General features: G+C 52.9%; 7 protein-coding genes across 7 annotated transcripts; 3 read left to right on the top strand and 4 right to left on the bottom strand.

Annotated features, from left to right (window-relative positions):
- Window positions 1–505: 505 nt before the first annotated feature.
- Window positions 506–2794, top strand: N7474_010520 (uncharacterized protein; the record flags this gene model as incomplete). Its single annotated transcript, XM_057201930.1, has 1 exon — window positions 506–2794. The coding sequence occupies one exon, from the start codon at window positions 506–508 to the stop codon at window positions 2792–2794; it is 2289 nt and encodes a 762-aa protein (XP_057048201.1).
- A 530-nt stretch (window positions 2795–3324) lies between these two features.
- N7474_010519 (NADPH:quinone oxidoreductase family protein) lies at window positions 3325–4430 on the bottom strand (the record flags this gene model as incomplete). The annotated part of the gene is made up of 2 exons (XM_057201929.1): window positions 3325–4329; window positions 4398–4430. 2 exons carry the CDS (start codon window positions 4428–4430, stop codon window positions 3325–3327), a joined length of 1038 nt encoding a protein of 345 aa, XP_057048200.1.
- Window positions 4431–4770: 340 nt separating this feature from the next.
- Window positions 4771–5835, bottom strand: N7474_010518 (Clr5 domain-containing protein; the record flags this gene model as incomplete). Its single annotated transcript, XM_057201928.1, has 2 exons — window positions 4771–5659; window positions 5708–5835. 2 exons carry the CDS (start codon window positions 5833–5835, stop codon window positions 4771–4773), a joined length of 1017 nt encoding a protein of 338 aa, XP_057048199.1.
- Window positions 5836–8595: 2760 nt separating this feature from the next.
- On the bottom strand, window positions 8596–13524 carry swr1 (putative SNF2 family helicase/ATPase (Swr1); the record flags this gene model as incomplete). Its single annotated transcript, XM_057201927.1, has 1 exon — window positions 8596–13524. The coding sequence occupies one exon, from the start codon at window positions 13522–13524 to the stop codon at window positions 8596–8598; it is 4929 nt and encodes a 1642-aa protein (XP_057048198.1).
- A 495-nt stretch (window positions 13525–14019) lies between these two features.
- N7474_010516 (uncharacterized protein) lies at window positions 14020–14583 on the top strand (the record flags this gene model as incomplete). Its single annotated transcript, XM_057201926.1, has 2 exons — window positions 14020–14145; window positions 14236–14583. The coding sequence occupies 2 exons, from the start codon at window positions 14020–14022 to the stop codon at window positions 14581–14583; spliced, it is 474 nt and encodes a 157-aa protein (XP_057048197.1).
- Window positions 14584–15419: 836 nt separating this feature from the next.
- On the top strand, window positions 15420–19640 carry N7474_010515 (C2 domain protein; the record flags this gene model as incomplete). The annotated part of the gene is made up of 4 exons (XM_057201925.1): window positions 15420–17356; window positions 17407–17592; window positions 17644–18112; window positions 18162–19640. 4 exons carry the CDS (start codon window positions 15420–15422, stop codon window positions 19638–19640), a joined length of 4071 nt encoding a protein of 1356 aa, XP_057048196.1.
- A 302-nt stretch (window positions 19641–19942) lies between these two features.
- Window positions 19943–20695, bottom strand: N7474_010514 (uncharacterized protein; the record flags this gene model as incomplete). Its single annotated transcript, XM_057201924.1, has 4 exons — window positions 19943–20089; window positions 20167–20340; window positions 20537–20550; window positions 20650–20695. The coding sequence occupies 4 exons, from the start codon at window positions 20693–20695 to the stop codon at window positions 19943–19945; spliced, it is 381 nt and encodes a 126-aa protein (XP_057048195.1).
- Between the last annotated feature and the right edge of the window lie 107 nt (window positions 20696–20802).

Here is a 20802-nt window from a genome sequence, read left to right as displayed (position 1 = left end):
AGGTTGACTTGGTTCTTCTTCCTCATATCTATGTAGAATGACCTCGGGATGTTAGAAAAAGACCGGTAGTAATTGGACTCGGAATCGCGGTGGATTGGAGGGTGCACAACAAACAATGCAGGTCTTAGCTGTGCAACCAGTGGCGATTCAAATGCCTGTCTTTTCCTCCTTTCCTTCTCTCTTTCTCCTTCGGCATTATCTGTCAACGGTTCCTCCCACCTGCTCTTTCTTCTCATCCGGTCTGCGCCGTCGCCGCCTCCTAACCCACCATGTCAGTCGAGCCCCGCAGACGACGGCGATCGTCGATCTCGTCGATCTCGGAGCAGATCCGGCGTGTTTTCCATGTTGACCGGTCAGCAAAGGTGAATCCCCCAACTAACACCCATGGAGTACCATCAAGCGCTGACATCTGCAGAGAGGGCAGAGCTTCAGCGTGATTAGAAACAACGATGTGGTTCCTGATCAACAGCCAGAACCCATCGCTGACATCTCCACAAGACACTCGATGGACCATCAAACAGAGCCCAATTCACTCTCCCATTCACCACGGAACTCACAGGTGTTGTTACCCGCAAACCCGGCCGATTCAATCCAACCTGTCGCATTCGCCTTCGAGAATAATGCGGTGCAGGACCAGATAACCAAAGATATCGACGAGGTCACAAATAACATCCGTGTTTCTCCAAGCTGGGACAAAAACACATCCCGCAAAGAGAAGCGAGCCACGCGACGCCTGGAAGCAGAAAGACAAGAGCTCGAAAAAAGGCTGCTACACCTAGACGAAGCCCAAGCCCGACTGGATAGTGGCGTCTACGACAGAAATTCGCGCCGCTTGACAAAGAAGCAGCCGTCCAGCAGGTCTTCTAGTGTCAGTGCTGCTCAGACGCGGTCGTCGAGTGGGCCTTTTTCATCTCTCTTCTCGAATTTCAGACGGAGCTCACGATCTCGGTCAAACTCTGTGAATGGAGGCGACCGGAGCTTGGCTAGGCACCTGTCTGCCGATGTTTCCTCTGAAATGCCTTCGGGGCCGCCATATTTGGCGTTGACGTTGCCGGAACGCTTTGGAGCAGCCATAACCAGAGAGCTGGAGTCCAGACAGAGCTCTTTTATGATGAATCAAGCACCTTCTAGCCATTGCCAGCGCACTCTTCATACGATTACCAAAGTAGATGATCTCCGGGAAAATTGGAAGGCGGCGCAGGCCTGGCAGAGTAGGAATGTCAGCGTACATGAAGCGAGCAGAGAGGTATCTGGGAAAGGCAATGATGATAAAGACGCTTCTGGTCATCCCAGCCAGAACCGTGGAGCTTCCCCAGTGACAAAGCTTGCGGCAAATCTTGACAGTGAATTGTCTGTTGCTGCTCTCAGGCATGAGAGGCGTGCTCCTGGAGTTGGCTTCATGGATTCCTCTATTCCATCTGAAACGAGTTCCTCTCGAGCTTCGTTACAACCTTCGACAAAAACAGCACAAGTTAATTCTTCCCAGGATGTGCATCTGGAGCCGGGACCTAGCTCCAAGGTCACGACGCCTCAGCAGTTTTATAAACGTGGATCTTCTGAAAGCGAGAAAAGTTCACTTGCAGAGAATGCTCTCTCATCTTCAAATTCTGTGAATGGCAACCACGTTTCTCACCGAGGCCAGATAGAAGCAGGCCCGCACGGCTACCAAAGGATATACAAATCGTCCCCCCTTGCGGCCAGTCCTACGACCACAGAGAACATCGATCGAAATGAGACTGCGACTAAAAGAGTCTCAGTGGTGCAAAAACAGTCGCCTCGCTTCTCCACGTCCTTTCAAAACGAGGAATACCGAGGAAGAAGTCCGCGTCCGGTGTCATCAAATCACACATACGAGACTTCAAGTCAGACAGAAGCCATACAGAATGAAATCGGGCACCCACCACCTCAGTTACCTATAAAAAACAGCAGGAGGCAGCACAACTATTGGCACCAGAGGGACTCCTCATTTGATCATCTGCAACAGCATAGAGATGGGACAACACCGAGATCGTCAAATCAAATAAAGGCCAATGCCTCGGAAATTCCAAAAATCTGGGTGAACGGCGAGGGCAAGAGCAAAGTTCCTGGCAGCATGACGAATGGAACACCAAGGCGTCGCACAGCAAACGAAAATTCCTGGGAGGAATCATTTCGAAGGGACCATCATGGACCAAACAAGACACGCAGCCGTTCATCATCCCTGAATTCGTCTCGCTCCGATTACGATACTGCCGACGAAGAAGCCCCGGATTCGTCCAAATCAGATCCTCGCGCTGTGCAGACCCGGGCTCCTGACACCCAGTCACAAAGTCCTGCTCCCGGTACTTCTATGGCGAATGGACACCCGGTCATTCAGCATAGCGGCCTGCTCTCTCCACGAAATGGCCCCGCGAATGTACTGCGGCGAGAGTCCATCCAGAAGCTGAAAGCTCAACAAAAGGGTCAAGTTGTTGCCAAGGTCTTTGTAATTTGTTGCAAATGTCGATATTGGCACGACATGCCGTCCGAGGTCTATTCCAAGCTAGCTTGTCCGGACCGGCTGCTCACTGGGTCTCGGTCTGGCCACTTCAGTCGCAGAACAGAGCCGTCAGTGTCTCCTAGTCACACGAAGCTACCAGTATCTAGAAAAGTTCAGCCGTTTAGTGACCTGCCCGGTTCACCGGCTCCGCCATTGCGCTCATCACCTCTCTCCGAGCCTTCTGGTTTGCAATGCTGCTGGTGTGGGCATACCATGGGTAAAAAGTGCTGTCAAGGCTGGACCACAATTGTGCAAATGCATGAGAGACATCATTGATGGTGGAGATGGGAAATAATCTTCTTTGCTTTTCTGTTAGTTAGGGCAGCCGGGCACAAATAAATCCGACCCGCCCCGTCAATTTTCCTCCGCCTCAACTTCCAACTTCTTTTCTTCCGCTTCCACCATTGACAATTGTCCAGAATCTAATGGCGCATTCTGCATTTATCATTTTCGTGAATAATAATAAACATACTAATGGATTGAATACACAGACCATGTCATCCGCAATCTCTCCCTCCAGCTGTCCCCGTCCCTCCGGACATTCCACGGACCCTTCCTAGGACGGTCGACACAAGTTCCACGTCTTGTGGCTGTGTCTGACTGGAGCTGGACTGCGAGCGGACCTTGTTGTCCATGTTGCCAGAGCAAGACTACCAACAGGGCCTTCATAGTTCATGTTTCACTTGCTCGAGTTTCCACTCAATCTCTACGAGAGCATGACTCCTTGCGCACCTACAGACTATATTCAGTCCCAATCTATATTGCTTAATCTCCGTATATACATACATACACGTAAGACGTCTCCCTCATAGCCGGCTCTTCGCCTTCTCGTCACCCACGACATTCACCACCACCTTGCCCCAGGTCTCGCGACTACCCAGCGCATGCAGGGCCCGCGGCACACTTTCCAGACCAGAAAAGCTCTCATCCTTGAAGGCCGTCCCCTTGAACTTGCCCTGAGCCACCAGATCAAAGATCCCCTTCCAGACAGTCCCCACAGTCTCGGTCTCGAACCGGGCATACTGGCCCCAGTGCAAGCCGACGAGGCTCACGTTCTTCAGCAGCACTCGATTCAGCGCGACCTTCTCAATATTTCCGGCTGCAAACCCAATGACCAGCAAGCGCGCATTCCATGCCACGCACTTGAGGCTGGCGTCGATCATGCCGACGGGATCATAGACAATATCCACACCCGCCTTGCCATTGCCCGTACGATGTGCCGCACACAACTTCTTCACCTCCTCGGGCCAACTCTTCTCCCGGTAATCTATCACATAGTCTGCGCCAAACTCCTGCGCAATCTCGCGCTTGCGCTGCGTGCCCGCCGTAGCAATCACCGTCGCACCCTTGGCCTTGGCCACCTGCACAGCAGCGAGACCAACACCACCTGCTGCAGCATGGACCAGAACCCAATCTCCAGCCTTGACACCGGCACGGTGCACAAGACCGCCGTACGAAGTCGGCGCCGTAACAAAAAGTCCCGCAGCATCCTCGAAACTCCACCCGTTTGGAACAGGGAGCAGCGTCTGCTCACTCGCCAGGACATGCGTCGCATACGCACCCTGGTTAGCACCAAAGACGCGATCACCGACGCGGTACTTTGACGGTGTCTTCGAGGCCGTCGGCGTGGCGAGCACTGTGCCGGCAAACTCCATGCCGCCCACCCATGGCAGCGGCGGCTGGTGCTGGTATTTGCCTTGAATTTGGAGGATGTCGAAGAAGTTGGTCCCCGCGGAGTGAATCTCAATCAAGTATTTGTCCGGCGAGGGGGTTGGTGTTGGGACATCGCTGACCTTTAGATCCAGGGGACCCTAGATTGATTGAGGTTCTTTAGCTACCAAGCTGATGGAGATGGAATTAGAGGATTCCGACGGCGTACCTTGACGTATTCACTGATTTGCACTGCTTTCATTGTCAATGGAGATGAAGTTCCAGGGCAAACCAAGTAGCCTTGTCTGGAATAATAAATAGTTGAAGTGGTTGAAAGAATGCGGAGTCGGCTTTGGTGGTTCCCCGCGTGGCAAAGATGCCGAGGTTGCAGCTCGGATAACTTAAGCATCCTTGGCAATAGTTCAACTTTTTCGTAATTAATTCAATGAATAGTAACCATAAAGACAAAATTGCATCGGGTATAGAAACAGTTAAATGAAAGGAGCCGCCCTCGAACGCCGTCTGCTGAAGACACGAACCCAAAATACAGACAGCCACCATATGTAGACAGACGTCCAATAGGAAAAGAAAGAACCAGAAAACTAGTACCCAACACCTGAAGTCTTTTGCACCAGATGATCCTGGCTAACATAGAAGCCTGGCACACACGACGGGCCCGTATGTTGCAGCTCCATTTCCGGCATCGGGTTGTACTGCAGGGACATGGCGCGTTTCCATGTCCTTGGTTCAGCGTAGTCGTACGCAAATCCAGGCATTTCACTCGGATATTGTGTGAATGGAGGAAAATAACCGTGATCCGGAGATGGAGGGACCACGACAGGCATCTGTCCTACTATCGGGGCGCTTAGGGGAGCGGCGGAATGGGATGAACAAAGCGGGGGCGTGATGACTCCCAAGGTCGAGTACCAAGTTGACGCGCTGACGGCAGGGTTGAGACCAAAGTCGACAGAGAGAGAACGAGTTGGCCATGGCATTCCCGGCGGCGCAGTGGCCGTACTCGAGATCGGGAGGCACAGGTCGGGAGAAAGAGGATAGCCCGGGCTCGGATAGGCGCAGGTAGAAGTATTAAGCATGAGGTCCTCGCTGGCCGAAGATGTTTGATTAAAAGGACTGTCATGCGGGATTGGGCCGGCGAAGGAAGTACGAGAGCTCAGATCCGTAAAGGAGTTGTTAGCCCGGGTCTGTTGCCCTGATGAAGGACTCGGGGTCAATGGCTGTGCCGGCAATGACAACTTGGGCTGCGTATAGACGGGAAGGTTCACAGTCCACTCGGTCGGCGCCGACGACACTTCAGTAGAGGAGGCCGACGGCGGTTGGGGTTCTTTTGGCCGCGGCGAGGATCGACGTTTGTTGTTCTTTTTGGCATCGGGATCATGCTTGGAGCGTGTTGGGGCTTGAGGCTTATTGCGTATTTGACGCGATGGCTTGGTGACTCGCCATTTCTTTAACCTGCTGCGTAGCTGCGTTTCACTAGACGCGTGTTAGAAAGAGAAAATGGTGGAAATGAAGAGCACTGACCTCGGATTGAAGTCATCAGACCGAATCTGCTTAATGACCTGTTTGAGTGGCCACTCCTCCTCCATGTATAGTCGAGAGATCAATGCTTTCTTGGTCTCCCAGACATCGGACGAGATGGAGGTTTTCATCTCGAGGGATATAGTGCAAAGCAGGGGGCGAGAGGGAGAGAGAATGGAGAGAAGGAACAGAGGGCAAAGGAATCAAAGAGCCGGACGAGGGCCACTATTAATATGGTATTAGGGCTAGACCTTCCTTGGCCATCTCCACGGCTGCCATTGTCTCGGGTTAGTAGTCTGTCACTCGCCCAGGGCACTCAGTCCGTTGTGGCCTAGGGTCGATCCGCGCCATGACGATAACTCCGAATGGATCAACCGGATCGCCCTGTCATGGATCTTTCTTTCACACACTCTCTCTTTCTCTGTCTCGTTAAGCGCTCGGCGCAGCGCACTACCATATGTTGCTCTCACGCAACTCAACCTGTCCACACCCGACACACAAGACAAGGCCGGGATAGGCAAAATCAAACACCAGTTCCACTCGTGATGAGACTAACTGACCTGAATCTCCAACGCCAAGGTGGCCGCCGATCACATCGCCTCGTCAAATTGATCCCAAGCCTTTGGGACGGTCTCCGAACCCGGAGCATGTGTTAAGCCGGGCAGTTCGCGGAGGACAGAGGGTGGGGGCCCGTAAACAGGAATGGCGATCCTGCCGCGGAGATAGACATTTTTGCCTGCTGCCCAAGACGCTCCTGATGAACGGGTGCTCTTTGTTCAAAGACTAACCAGGGGTAAGGTCACTACGGCTCCGGGGCTCTTCATCCGAACGCTGGCCAAGGCCGATGGTCTCTGGACTAGTCCGCCACCCCTTGTCGATTTAGACCAATGGCCATATTCCCCGTGGAGAAGCTGTCCAAGAGAGAGCGCCATTGGATCTCGGTGAGGATCCACGATCTGCCCGGCTCCTCGATAGTGGGCATAGCGCGTACCCGCAGCCGGAGTATCACCCTCCCGGTTCCTCTATCGTATCACGACACGATGGCAAAGCATTGGATGTTTTCTTTGACATTTCTTGTATCCACTTGCTAGACTCATGCATAGACCGGGGCTCTGCATCTATGATTTGCCTCGCGTTCGCAGCATCTGTCACATCCTTGGTGTATTCTGCCTAAAAAGGTAGCAAGGTTTTTTTCCGAGCGATCCTTATTTATCAATTGGCCCATGACCAACGAAATTAATATAAATCGGCAACTGCGCCTGTTTACATATTAAAATCTCGATGGCTCCATTTCTATGCCGCTCAGTCTCAGCTCTCGTGCCGTGCCGTGCCGCGGGTGGTAGGCACCGAAACCTAATCTCTTTGTCTCAATGCACGGGGGTAGGTCGCACTAATGTACGTACGTACGCATAATATGAACGGGTTACTCGACAGACTATGGGTCGGCGGTACCAGCGGGACCTTCCAGTGATGCTTGGATCATAGGAAGCACGTCAAATTACAGCAGTACGTTTAGCCTGGTTAAAACAGGGCGGACGGGAAGATGGAAGTGAAATAAAATAAATGACAGGCTGCGAAAATTACTCAGGATTATTCCAGCTCAATTGGTGCTTCGGCCCCCTTTAAATCGATTTTAGTTCCTGAACCTAAGCAGGCAACCTCGAGGATTCCCTGGCCGGCGCATATATGTCGTAGTTAGGAAGGAGTCCAACACAGGGCTAGAGAATCTGCCGGGTCTCCGTACCCACCAGACTTAAGAGAGTTTCGCCGGACTCATAGTTTTTACTCCGTGTGGTATCTCTTGACTCGCAAATATGGCCCTAGCACCTTACCGCGGGACCTCAACCCCCGGAGCTATCCTGCTTAGGAAATACCCGCCATACATAGCTCTCACCTTCGCAGGAGTGTAGAGGGCCATGAATGGGTACTGCGAATGAGTGGCAAAACGCGGGCTGTCTGGAGAAGAGATAGCTAGACCGCGAAGGACCAGGTGAATATTCGCGGATGTTACCATTTACATTGTTTCTCCTACCGGACCCCTGCAGAAGACGAACCGTGGTCAATTGCAACACTATATACAAACCGTTCAAAAAAGAGTAATCCATTCCCAAAATAAGCTCAGCTCGTCATCGCGCCCGTGAGGAGACAAAACAAACGATCCGCACGGGGGCCGACCCGGTGCTACGGGCACGGGACATCCTTGGCAAGGGTTTTAATCCTGCGGGAAGATTACATTTTCTACGGGATGACAGCAACATGTGTTTGGGGGCGTAGAAAGAGGAAAAGGGTGCTAGAAAAGCTGCTTGCACATACATACACATATATTATCACGTCATCGCCTTCCCTTGCCAGCGGTGCTGAACGTAGGATGCAGGCTGCTATTCACCGGACCACGAAGATCAACGGGCTTATTTCCGGCCCCAGGGCATGATGATCGGCGGTGTTCCAACGATCAGATCTGAAGGAGAAACCTCCACCAAAATGATCCACTTGTCAAGTCGAGTATATTCCCCGTGTCGGCTTGATTTAAAGTATTTGTCAAGACTTGATGATCGGCTGGAGGTCCCATATTGGACTGAGAGTTCGGAATGTCCTAAGAGGACCAAGATCCATATTACTGGAGAGGGTTGAACGTTGATAGAGTGATAAAGGTACAGAGAGAAAAACGAGGGAGAGTAAGAAAAGGAGAATTAAAAAGGAGAAAAAAAAAAACAACGCTCTCAATCCTAACCCAACAGTAGTATACATAAATACACAGATTGATTCTCATTTAGCCGGTATCACACCCAAGTCTTGTGGCTTCTTCATCCTCGTGCTCCTCACTGCCAGGGCAATGCACCCAGAGAGTGGATTGTGAAATGATGACCTGCACAGGGCCTAATGTAGAGTCATCAGCGGCGCCTCTTGCTTAGACGGTGCTCTTTGCCCTTTTTGGACTTCTTTTTGCTCTTGTCGCGAGGCAGCACCAGTGGTTCATCCCGCATGTTCCACTCCATGAACCGGAGAAGGTAGTCGTCGATGTGGGCAGGCTCCGGTTCACGGGCAAGCTCATCGGCCAGCTTCTGCGAGGCAGCGCCAGCAGCAGCAGTAGCGTCTTCTGCTCCCGAGGTCATCGGGGTGCCGGCCTGAGCAGGCGTCCCATGTGATACACTGCGGTCCTCAAAGTCGCCATCGTCGGCATGCTCCAGCTCCTTCTGTGCATTCTTAGCGGCGTCAATATCTTCCTTGTCTTCGGCTTGCTCGAATGCACGCGTTGCAGTTGGGACGCGGTTGCCGAGCACGCGATCCATGGCGGCACTCGCTTCGTCGTGGCCGTCCAGCTCATCGCTTTGTTCCATGCCTTGAACATCCAGCCGGGTGAAGTAGTCGGTGGTGAATTCACCTTCTTGTATGATCACATCATCCAGCATGCGCTTCTGGTTGGCTTTGCGTAAAATGTTGGATTCAATGGTGTACTCGGACACGAACCGATAGATGTGAACATCGCGTGTTTGCCCAATGCGATGGCAACGATCTTGACATTGCTTGTCCATAGCCGGGTTCCAGTCCAGATCGTAGAAGATGACGGTATCGGCGCCAGTCAAGTTGATTCCAAGACCGCCGGATCGACTGGATAGAATAAACGCCAGAATCCGCGGGTCGCTGTTGAACCGCTCTGTGAGCAGTTGTCGCTGTTCCACCTTTGTAGTTCCGTCCAGTCGAAGATAGCGATGCCCATGGATGTTGAGGAACTGTTCCAGGATGTCAAGCATCTTTGTCATTTGCGTGAAGATCAGGGCGCGATGACCTCCTGCCTTGAGATCACGGAGCAGTTTGTCGAGCCGTTGCAGTTTACCGCAGTCGTACTGGAGCAAGCGTTTGTCCGGGAATGCAATTGACAGCCGCATCTGCGCTTCGTGGAATGGGTCGTAGGGCTGGTCCTTCTTGGTATTCGTCAATAGGCGCGTATCGACAGGAGTGAGAGCAGCTTCGGTCATGCCAGCAGCGACGGCAGCAGGAGTGACGCAGGCGAATCTCTGGACATAGCCATCCATCTCAATGGAGCGTTCTTCAATGGACATGATCATCGATGCGAGGACAGAGGAGCGGCTCGACAGCCAGTCGGCCATGGAGCGCTTTCGCAAAGGCGCGTTGGAGAGAGCGTGTTCCTTGGTCCCGGCTCTGAGGAACTCGACGAGACTGCTGCCGTAAATCGGCCGGCGGCCGTGGCGTTTGGACTCAAAGTACAAACAACGTTCAAGCTCGGCCATCCTCCTCATTCGGCAGGCATTCTCCAGAGAATCCAAAATGCTCTGCATATTGGACCCATCGAAACCCATCTGCCAGTTGGTTCGTTGGTACTGACGCTCCCGAAGAATTTTGAAGGGACGAGAAGCCATGAGTCGAATGCTATCGTCTGCCAGACGCCGGGAGATTTCCTCTCTAGAAATTGGTGCTAGGTTCAGAAAATCCAGGTCGATCTTGGTGAGAGGATGTTCGAAGAGCAGCCTTCGGCGCACGAGGGACTCCTTCATGTTGAAGTTCGTCACTGCGGATCGGGGCATGGCGAACGAGGTCGAAATGGGACGGGTTTCGAACAGATCGGGATGGTTGCAAACCTTGCGAAGTTGCATGAGACAGTGGATAATCGAGAGGAAATTCCCCGACGCAAGTGTTTCTTTGGTCTGAGCCATGGACATGAACCCATCGTACAAAAACCGCTGCCGCTTTGAGAGCCTGCAGTACATCACATGCTCAAATTTTCCGGGCATCTGTTTCTCAACATCGGCTTTGAGGCGACGCAAGATGTACGGACGAAGGACAGTGTGGAGTTTGGTAACTACCCGCTTAGCTTCATCATCCATCGTCTCCCGTCCATGTTCCAAGATCTGCTCCACGGGTCGACGGAACCACTCCGAGAAGTCTCGGAGGTCAGCAAAACCATCAATGCCATTTCCATTTCCATCGGAAGGCATCAAGAAGAACAGGAGAGACCACAGCTCGGTCAAGTTGTTCTGCAGAGGAGTACCGGTAAGGAGAAGCCGAGCCCGGGTCTTGAACGTCAGAAGAGCTTGCCACCGTTGTGACCGGAAGTTTTTGATGTTGTGCGCCTCGTCGAGAACCATGTAGTGCCAGTTTCTGCGCTTGAGAGACGACTGGTCCTGCAGGACTAGTTGATATGATGTGATCAACACGTTCCAGGCATTGTCATCCGTCCAGCCTCGGCGTTTAGCTTTGCGCTCTTCCTGGTTACCATAGTAGGTCATGATCTTGAAACCCGGGCACCATTTCTTGAATTCCATCTCCCAGTTGAGCATGACGCTGGTTGGTACAACCACTAGGTGTGGGCCCCACACTCCATGATCGACAGCAAGGTGGGCAAGGAGAGCAATTGTCTGGATCGTTTTACCGAGACCCATCTCATCGGCCAGGATGCCGTTGATGTGGTTGTTGTAGAGGCCCGCAAGCCAGTCCAGTCCATAGTGCTGATACTCACGTAGAGTGCCACGTAAGAGGTGTGGGATTGGTGTCTTCAAGCCAGGTGCAGGAGAGTGGCCTGTCTGCAAGGACTTTTCTGCGGCAGGTTCGTAGGAAGAGACAGATTCGGGTTCGGAGGGCTTGGTCGCGAAGGTCCCGGGAGAAGCTTCACTGGACAATTCGCCGCTTGGCCGGGTATCGAGGACATGTTCCACCTCATCCGCCGATTCGGAGACGTCAGGAACAGTGGTATCGGCCAATGCAGATTCGGAAGTCTCATTGTACTCGATGTTTTCAGACAAAGGAGTTTCCCCGTCGGCTATGGCAGAGGCTTCGGAGGCTTCAACAACTTCTGGGGGCGTGCCTTCTGCTTCTGAACCGTGTTCGTCGGCCGTTAGTCCATTGGGGATGAGCGAGAAGTCATCGGGATCTTGAAAGTCGTTATCATCACCAGCTTCAGATCCCAACTTGACGTCTTCAACGCTCTCAGTATCAACGACCGCCTCTCCACCATCTTGAGGGACAGCAATGTCTTTAGGCGCGAAGAAGCCGAGCAAACCAGGCCCATCATCGCTTTCCTCGTCAGACTCTTCGTCTTCGTCAGAGTCTGCGTCTTCGTCACTGTCGCCCATGTCATCATCCATGTCGGTCGACTGATCGCTATCTTCCATGAGAACCGAGTCCACGTCGTCTAATTGCGAATCTTCTGCCGGCTGAGAATCCATTCTGGTTGGAGCACTTTCTCGGCGGGGACCATTGCTGTAATTGGTGACAGCTGTGCTGTCCGATGCCACTGACATGCGATCCAAAGCCTCATCGGCCGGCAAGTTGGCGTATTTTAATCGTAGCTCCTCCGCCGTCAACGCCGCATCTTCATCCACCTGCTCATCCACATTGGCTTCATCATCCCCTTCAGACTCGGAGGTCGACATATTGCTCTCATCGTCCTCATCTGAATCGGTAGAGGTATCTGTTTCGGCATCTTCTTCCTCACTCGAAGCGGGGGCATCGCTAGGGACTTCGCCCAAGATCTCCGATCGTCTCTTTTCAAACAGGGCCGTAGACTTTTTGATCGCGCTGTCGAGAGCCTGCTGGTTTTCCACTTTCCGTTCTTCCTCCCAGCGGGCCAAACGCCTTCGATCAATTTCAGCACGTGCCAGATCAAACATCTTCTGGAGGTCCTTGGCCAGCTGCCTGCGTTTTCCGCGCATCTCTTCTTGCTGCTCTCGCAGGATATCTTCCGGATCCTTGTTGCGCTTCCTCCAGGCATCTGCGCACCATTGCGCAAACAGTTTGGCCATTTGTCGGTGGCGCTTGTGTTCCTTATCCAAAAGCTTTTGGAAATACAATGCATGTGCCACCAGATGATCGTGATGCGAGTACTGGGGAGGCGGCTCTTCCTGTTGCTCCGTGATATATGCAGAGCAAAGGTCTGAGCTCAGTGGGCCACCAGGTTCAGCAGCTTTCTCAACTTCGCGTCGTCTCCGAGCCTCTTTGATAGCTTCCGCGGCAGACAGTATGCCTTCGCCACCAATATTCGCATCCTCACTGTCAACCCATTCCCGGAACGATCCATATTTTCGAGGAGCAGGCACATGGCCGGGGTGTTGTAAAGAGAGGGTTGGCTTCTTCACCTTTATCCGCAGCCGTGAAACCTTCACTCCCTGGTCCTGTTCTTCTTGACGGGTCTCGAGGCCACCGGTAGACGTAGCCGAAAGGGATGCACGGTCTCGCAGAGGACGAGGGCTGAAACCATTTACATTGGCACCAGAGCTGCGAGACCTCGCGCGCGCGTGGCTCGGTTTGGGCGCAGGTGATTGGGATACGCGCGGTTGCTTGACAGTGGCATGTCTTTTGGGAACCGTCTTGGGCGACCCGTTCGCTGTTACCTTGCCACCAAGTTTTCCATTGGCCTGCGCACGCGACTGAGTGACCGACAGCGGGGAAGAGGTTGCCGGTTTGGAGCCATGGGGACTTCCCTTGGTTATGTGCTGCTGCTGAGCTGCTCGGGTTTGTCTCTTGTCTGATGGAGGCTGCTGCTCAAGGGGTACCGTGTTTGTGCGCGATGACCTGCGTTTGCCTTCTGAGAGGAATGACGTTGGCCCCTCGAAGCCAAATCTCTTCCAAGGGGGCGAAGGGGCACGGGGTGTCAATCGTTGCGAATCAGTCAGTCGTCGTTTCTTGGACGGAGGGCCTTCGGTTTCAGGGACAGCTTCGTCGAGGTTCGGCTCGGAAGGGATCTGCTCGCGGGTGCCAGAATCGGCGGATTCTTGTGGGAGTGACGCGTCAAGAGGCGTAGAATCAAAGTCCGGCATCACGCGCTCATCTTGGATCGATGGGCCATTCGGGCTACCGTTTTGCATGGCTTGTAGCCGCAGACGACAGGGGCCTTCTGGACAGCTGACCCCAGTGTTCGCAACGATGGCGCAGAAAAAATTGACGATTTGGGCATCAACGAGTCGGCAGGATCGAGTAGAGGGGCCAGGTAAAGTTTGGCATACTTATCGGCTCGGGGGCGTGGATGGTGATGAAAAACAGGGCAGGGAGGGTGAAATGCGTGACGATGGGGTTTTTTGGTTTGGGGCGGACGAAGACGACGGGAGTGTTTGGTAAGCGCGTCAGTAGCTTAACTAAGTTCGCTGGTCCAGTGACTATTAAAGCCTGAGGCATCAACATTCCGCAAACCTCCATCCACTAATGCTCTCGACCCTCTCCAGACACTCCTCACTCATTACCTACCACCCCCTCCACTCTCTGGCTCCGATTGCTCCAGCAGTGTACGTCTCTATCCGCGTGGTTCATGCCACTGCTGTCTGTCAATTTCTCCTTCGGGCTTCCCTCTGACTTCTCTCTCCTAGATGCTGCCCCATCAGATCGTGGCTCGGCGCCTCCCCCAGGTTGCGGCTCGCTTCGCTACCGTCCCCCGCGCCTCCTTCTCCCAGGCTCGAGTCCTCAAAGCTGCCGAAATCGAAGATCCTCTCCAGGTACGGCCCCGTTACAGGACAATTGCATCACAATTCACCGCTAGCTCCTCTCCCCTCCCCCGATGGCAATGATGTCTAATTGGATAGCAGAACGGCGGCTACCAAAACCCTCCTCGAGTGAAGCGTCAGTTCAGAGACCCCTACGGCGGATGGTGGGATGCGCAGGAGAAGCGGAACTTCGGGGAGCCCGTCCACGAGGAGAACGAAATCCTGGGTGTGTTCAGCCCGGAGCAGTACACCCACGTTTCCCCCCGCAAGGGTTTCTTCCACCTCGGCGTGTTCGTTGCAACCTTCCTGTCACTCTGTGGAGTTGTGAGTCTCTACTATCCCGACAGGCCGAGTGCCCCGAAGACCTATGAAGGTGGTTTGGAGAAGGAGCTGGGCGGTCCGAATGCTCTGCCGGTAGGTCATGACCTGCACCCCTTTGATGCGTCGTAAAATCGAGTTTTATATCTGACAATTGACCCTAGGCTCGCAAGCCCAGTGAGGACAAGTGGTGATTATTGATCTTCAGTTTCATTCTTTGTCTGTGTGTGTAAATACCAATACGATTTCTTATGTTCGGCGTCACTTGAAGATCTGATATCGATCCGCTGCCACTGTCCCAGTCTTTTTATTTCTGCAAATAAAGCCGGAGTCCCGGTCAGTGATCCAGGTCGACTGCCAACATTTGTAGCTTCTGGAAGTGATGTCGGGAAGCCCAACTGGCCAGCTCTCACACTATTATTGATCAGTGAAGACAATTTTCCTGACTTTTCATAGTGTGAAGATAGTCCCATAGATGCTTGTAGTAGTGGTCAATAATAGTCGTGTTCGCCCTTGCGCTCCCTTGGCCCCCGGTGCGGGTAAACCGATGATCGCAACCAAAGACAAGGATAGTGTGGGACCGAAAGCTAGACAAACGCAGTCATAGAAATCAAAACAAAGACCAGCGATGATAAAAAAATCATAATAATGGGGTGTATAGTTAACTAGGTCGTTCTATAGAGTGTCTAGTGTGTTTGCGCGGCTACGTCAGTGCCCAACTGTTTCATCTACCCCCCCCTCCTCTCCCTCCGCCTCCTTTCTGCGCTATAAACAACATACTTGCCTCCAACGTCGTATCCCTCCCTCCCGCCATTCAACACCCAGCAACGGGACTCACTTTTCCAACAGTTGATTCTGCCTGGTGCTCTGCCCTCTCCCATGGTCCTTGGTCGCGCTGTCCCTTCCGACTGCTGCTGCCGCCGCCGCACCATCTCCGACCAACCGCTACCACCACACCCCACCACCCCATGTCGACAGCATCCAGCCGGTCCCGAGGAGTCAACCGTCGGATCAACAGCATCCAGAATGAAGGTCAGCATTCTCGCACCTCCTCCTCGGCCTCGCGCCGCCGCCCCCTCAACGCCAACGTCGCTTGCTCCCATGCTCTCCGGGTAGCTTACCTGGCCTATCTGCTCAACCCCCATTCACGCCGCCTTCAGAATGCCTCCGCTGCACCCGCGCGCCAAAGAAAAGCTTCGACCTCCATTCACGACTTGATGGGCGACTTCTCTTTGGTCAGGGACTCCAAGAGCACAAGGATTCCACATGGATTCGTGGCCGAGCTCGAAAAGCGGCTGACGGGAGTGTTGATGGGAAAAGAAAAGCGAAAAGAGTATCAGGACCAATTGGTGGTGCGCACATTTGCTGTCTTCCTCAATGCGCTCAAGGAGCAATCATTCCGAAGGCGCATGGAAAAGGATCGGCGAGCTGAGGATCTGGTGCTCATTTTCTATTCGAATGCCATCAAGGAGCTGAGCAAGGGCAAGGAACATGACGATGACAGCTGGAAGCTCATGGTGGATCGACACGTTGCGCTTTTCGTCCGTCTGCTTGCGCTCATCCTGAAGAGCAATGACTGGGATAAAGACCGCCCAGAGCTGGCCAACCGACTGTCGGTCTTGGAGAACAAACTTCTGGTGCAGGATCAGGACCTGATGGAGGTGAATGGCTCTGCAGCGACGGGAGTTATAGCTCCGCTGAGCTACGATGTGAAGGACATGCCGCTAGTGCAACATGTGGCGAAGATATTTGGGATGACACCGGCGCAAGCGCAGTCCGAAATTGACAAGCACAAGACAATCTGGACGGAAAAGGCGGCTCTGCAAGATCTCAAGACATACCAAGCCCATCTGAATCTTCAGACTCGAAAAACCCTGGCGAGAGAAGACTTTGAGACGGACGAGGCATATGAAAACTGGAAGAAGGGCGAAGGCCCCGATTTATCGCAAATGATGCTTGCGATTGTACAGTCGAATCCCGAGCTGGCCAAAAGCACTCCGGGAACTCTTCCCCAGTTCAACCCGTCCCCCGTCGAAGATGCCAACTTGTCACGGACATCTTCCGGCCAGACAAACAGAACATCGTACGTCATTGACCAACCGTTCGATCTCAGCTCTCTGTCGCTCGGTGGGTCAGATGGTGACTCGGAGGAGTCAGATACCTACACTTTCATTCCGTTAGACCCCAGAGAGATGTACAAGTTCATCTTGGGCTACACCCTGAGCTACGATATGCGCGATCGAGAGCTCGAAGCTTCCCAAGCCACAGCTAATACGCCTTCGACAAAGTTGCTCTCGAAGCAGTCCACGGAATTTCTGAATGAAATATGTCTCCGCTGGCGGATTCCCAACTTCTCCCGGATTGTACTGTTTCTCGATGTGATTCAAGCCAAGTTCGTGGACAACGAAATCGATCTCAACACCCTGGACTCGGCCTTCACCTTTGTGAAGGAATCGCCTCCTACCGAAGGCAGGAGTAAACGGAGCAGCTTCATGCCTTCAGCCGTGTTGGATCGACAGCGGTGGACTGTGCAAGATGTTTACATGATGCAGCAACTGCTATCCAAACTCCACGAGGCCCTCCTGCGGGAGCTGTACGATGTCATGATGGACTGCTTCGAAGCGAAACCACGTCCAATTGGGCCAGTGATGTATATCCTCGAGAATCACATCCAGCTCGATCCCAACTATATCGAGGACCCTGAGGATATCAACCGCTTTTCTTCTTATGTGCAAGACGGACTCGCCCAGAAGGCAACGGCAAAGTATCAGTCTCTTCTTAGCCAGTTAATACCGGTGCAGCAGCACGCATGGCAGGTCGACAATGTCATCCAACTAGGTGATGCCATCTCAAAGCTGGCGCAAAAGATCCAGAAGCGGTACAGGAATAACCCGGAGATCATGGGGTATGTTTTGAATGCTTTGGTTTTTTTGGTCATGTCTAACCCCGAAACAGTGTGAACCCCTATATCACTCTCTGCTCCAATGTGTTGCCTATGTTCGCTGAAGACGCGCATGAGATGATTATCAGAATCATTGAACAAGCAAAAGAAAGGGGGGAAGAGATCGATGTCGAGGACGGCTTTGACCTTTACCGGAAGCTTGCCACGGTCCGACGTATTTTTTCCACTGCTCTTCCCGAGTACGAGACCTCCAAGTTTTGTCATGTTGGACATGTACTAATTTCAGTTAGGGTACCTTTTCCATTCCATGTGGAAAGTCTGCTAGAGGAATTTGTCTGGCGTTGGCTTCGCTTGACCGACCAGAGTATCATGGAATGGGTCAACCAGGCTACCAGACAGGACGCCTTCATTGTCCGAGTCGACCAAATGAATGATATGGCTTCAGAGGATGCTCGGCATAGTGTCTCGGCTATCGATATCTTCCGGTCATTCAATAAGGTGGTAGAAGACTTGGTGCACCTGGAGTGGGATGATGATTTCCAGTATGCCAAGTTCATGACGGCTCTATCCAGCTCGATTAGCAAGGGCGTGGCAAAGTATTGCGAAACTCTAGAGCAGATTTTCTCCCGCGAGATGGACCGTCTCACTCCGGATCAAGAAGCAGCCTTAAACCAAACTACCCAGGAAAAGCTCATGCAGTTCGCCAAGGACACATGGACGAGCAAGGAGAAGATTGAACCCTTCCAGTTCTCCTCAGAGGTACGTACTCACAACCCAATTGCCATCTTTTGTTCTGACTCGCTAGTAGTCTTTAGTGAAATTGAACAATGTCGAGTATGCACTCTCCCAATTGGACGGATTGGAGCGTGAGATCAATGTCGATGGCTGCGCCGATGTCATTGCGCAGAACACCCCTCCACAGCTCAAGAAGACGCGCAAGGCTACAACGTATGTCTTCACGATCAAGGTCGTGGAAGGCGAAGATCTCAAGGCGTGCGACATCAATGGAGCCAGTGACCCGTACGTCGTCTTGACGGACGAATATCAAAAGCGGATCACAAAGACCCGGATTATCTACAACAATCTCAATCCGAGGTGGGAGGACGCAGTGGATATCACGACTCAAGGACCGCTCAATATTATCGCGACCATTTGGGACTGGGATGCCGTCGGTGATCACGACTACGTTGGTCGAACCTCGATCAAATTGGACCCGGTGCATTTCAGCGATTTCTTGCCCCGAGAGTACTGGCTCGATCTAGACACACAAGGCCGGCTTCTGCTCCGTGTCAGCATGGAAGGCGAGCGGGATGACATCCAGTTCTACTTTGGCAAGGCTTTCCGCACACTTAAGCGCACTGAAAGGGACATGACGCGCAAGATCACGGAGAAGCTTTCCGCATACATCAACTACAGTTTGTCTCGTCGGACTTTGAAGTCTCTGCTGTCTCGTGGGATCAGCTCCACCGTATCCAATTTCTTGAACCGAAACCGAGCACAAACAACCTCCGTTGCGCCCTCGCAGGCAGACATTGAAAATGCGCTGACTCCGCTGTTCAACTACTTCAACGATAACTTTGCTATCATGAACAAGACCCTTACCTCGGAAGCGATGCGGATGGTGATGGCCCGTCTGTGGAAGGAAGTGCTTGCTACCATTGAGAGTTTGCTGGTCCCGCCCTTGTCGGACAAACCTTCCCACCAGAAGCCCCTGACGGTTCAAGAAGTCGACATTGTATCGCGCTGGCTCGTGCTACTTTTGAATTTCTTCAACGCCGTGGACGAGGAGACAGGCGATGCCAACGGCGTCCCGATTGACGTTCTAAAGTCTCCCAAGTACCACGAGATCCAGAGCCTGAATTTCTTCTACTTCGAGCCAACCGATAACCTGATCCGGACGTCGGAGCGGATGGCTTCCGCCAACGTGAATCGGCAGCATGCAAACCGCAACCGCCTTTCTGCACCCGCACACCTCGGTGCCACTGGGTCCGGGTACGGTGGTCTCGGAGTCCCTGCTGCACGCCGCGCTAAGAGCATCATGCTCTCCCGCAACCTGGGCACGATGAAGAAGGTCAAGGAGGAGAAGCGGCGAGAGGCTCAAGCCGATCCGAACGATGACATGATCCTGCGCATCCTGCGCATGCGCCCCGAAGCAGCGGGTTACCTACGTGACCGGAGCCGTCAAAAGGAAAGACTCGCCGCTGCAGCAGCGGCGGATGCCATCGTGAAGCAGAGCTTGATGGCCGGTGCTGGAAGCAGAATGAGCGGGTCCATTCCACGGCGCTGACCTATCTACCCATGGAGGATGAAGCGTTCACTGTCTTGAATTTACTACCAGGGCTTTCTCCCCCTTGCCTTTTCCTATGCATACATCACACTATTCCTTGCCCCCTTTTTTCTTTTCTGCTTCGTCTGCGGTGATTCCCATCTTGGCCTGTTCACAGTTTGCATTCGTCCATTCCACTATACTACGGGAGGAATGAAATAATCGTATTGAAACCATCACTCTACTAACACAACAATATACCTTCTATTCCATTCAATTGATTTCATTTTTTATAAATCCATCCATTCTAATAACAGACAAATTTACTCAAGAGCAATGCACTCAATCTCAACCGGCACACCCTTGGGCAACTGCGCAACAGCCACACAGCTACGAGCCGGCTTGTGGGTGAAGAACTTCTCGTAGGTGGCGTTCATCTCGGCGAAGTTGGCCATGTCAGTGAGGAAGACCTACATGTCCCAATCATTAGCTCTCAATTCCTCCTCCGGGTGGTAGGGATCGTGCCCTCCGGGAGGTCAAAGCGTACGTTAACCTTAACAATCTTGTTCACGCTGGATCCTGCCGCAGTCACGATAGCCTTGATGTTATCGCAGCATGCCTGGGTCTTCTCGCCGATGTTACCCTCGACGAGGTTTCCCGACGTGTCGGCGGGGATTTGGCCGGAGACGAAGATCTGGCCGTTGGCGCGGATTGCCTGGGACTATACAGGGTATTAGTTGGAACGTACATTTGGCTTTGGGTTTGTATTTGTATGTAAATTGAATTGGGGTGAAAGGAGTGTGGTCATTGAGGGTTTGATTAAGGGTGGGATTCGATGACGCGGGCTTGTTCGGGTCCCATTCAAGGTGGGGGGGAAGCTATTGTCGCTGGAAGAAGAACAAGGAGGGAGAACGTACGTAGGGGCCAGCAGCTAGAGAATCGAAAATGTTAGCGATTGACTCTGCGGGTGAGGAGGAAGCAAGAGAGAGCTGCGCGATTGATCGCCCTGGTGAGATCATTCATAACTTACGCGGGCAGGCGTCCTTAGCGGAGACGATGGACATATCGGCAGACATTGTGATTGGAAATCTGGGGACGGACAGCGGTGATGGCTTAAGACGGAGGGTGGGTGTAGTGAACAGAAGAGGACGAGAGAGACAGAAGATGCGAGAACGCATGGTTG

This window comes from Penicillium riverlandense, assembly GCF_028828495.1.
Source record: "Penicillium riverlandense strain IBT 135883 chromosome Unknown utg000009l_segment0_segment0, whole genome shotgun sequence".
In the NCBI taxonomy this organism is placed as follows: Eukaryota; Fungi; Ascomycota; class Eurotiomycetes; order Eurotiales; family Aspergillaceae; genus Penicillium; species Penicillium riverlandense.
This window is presented reverse-complemented; position numbering and strand designations above follow the sequence as displayed.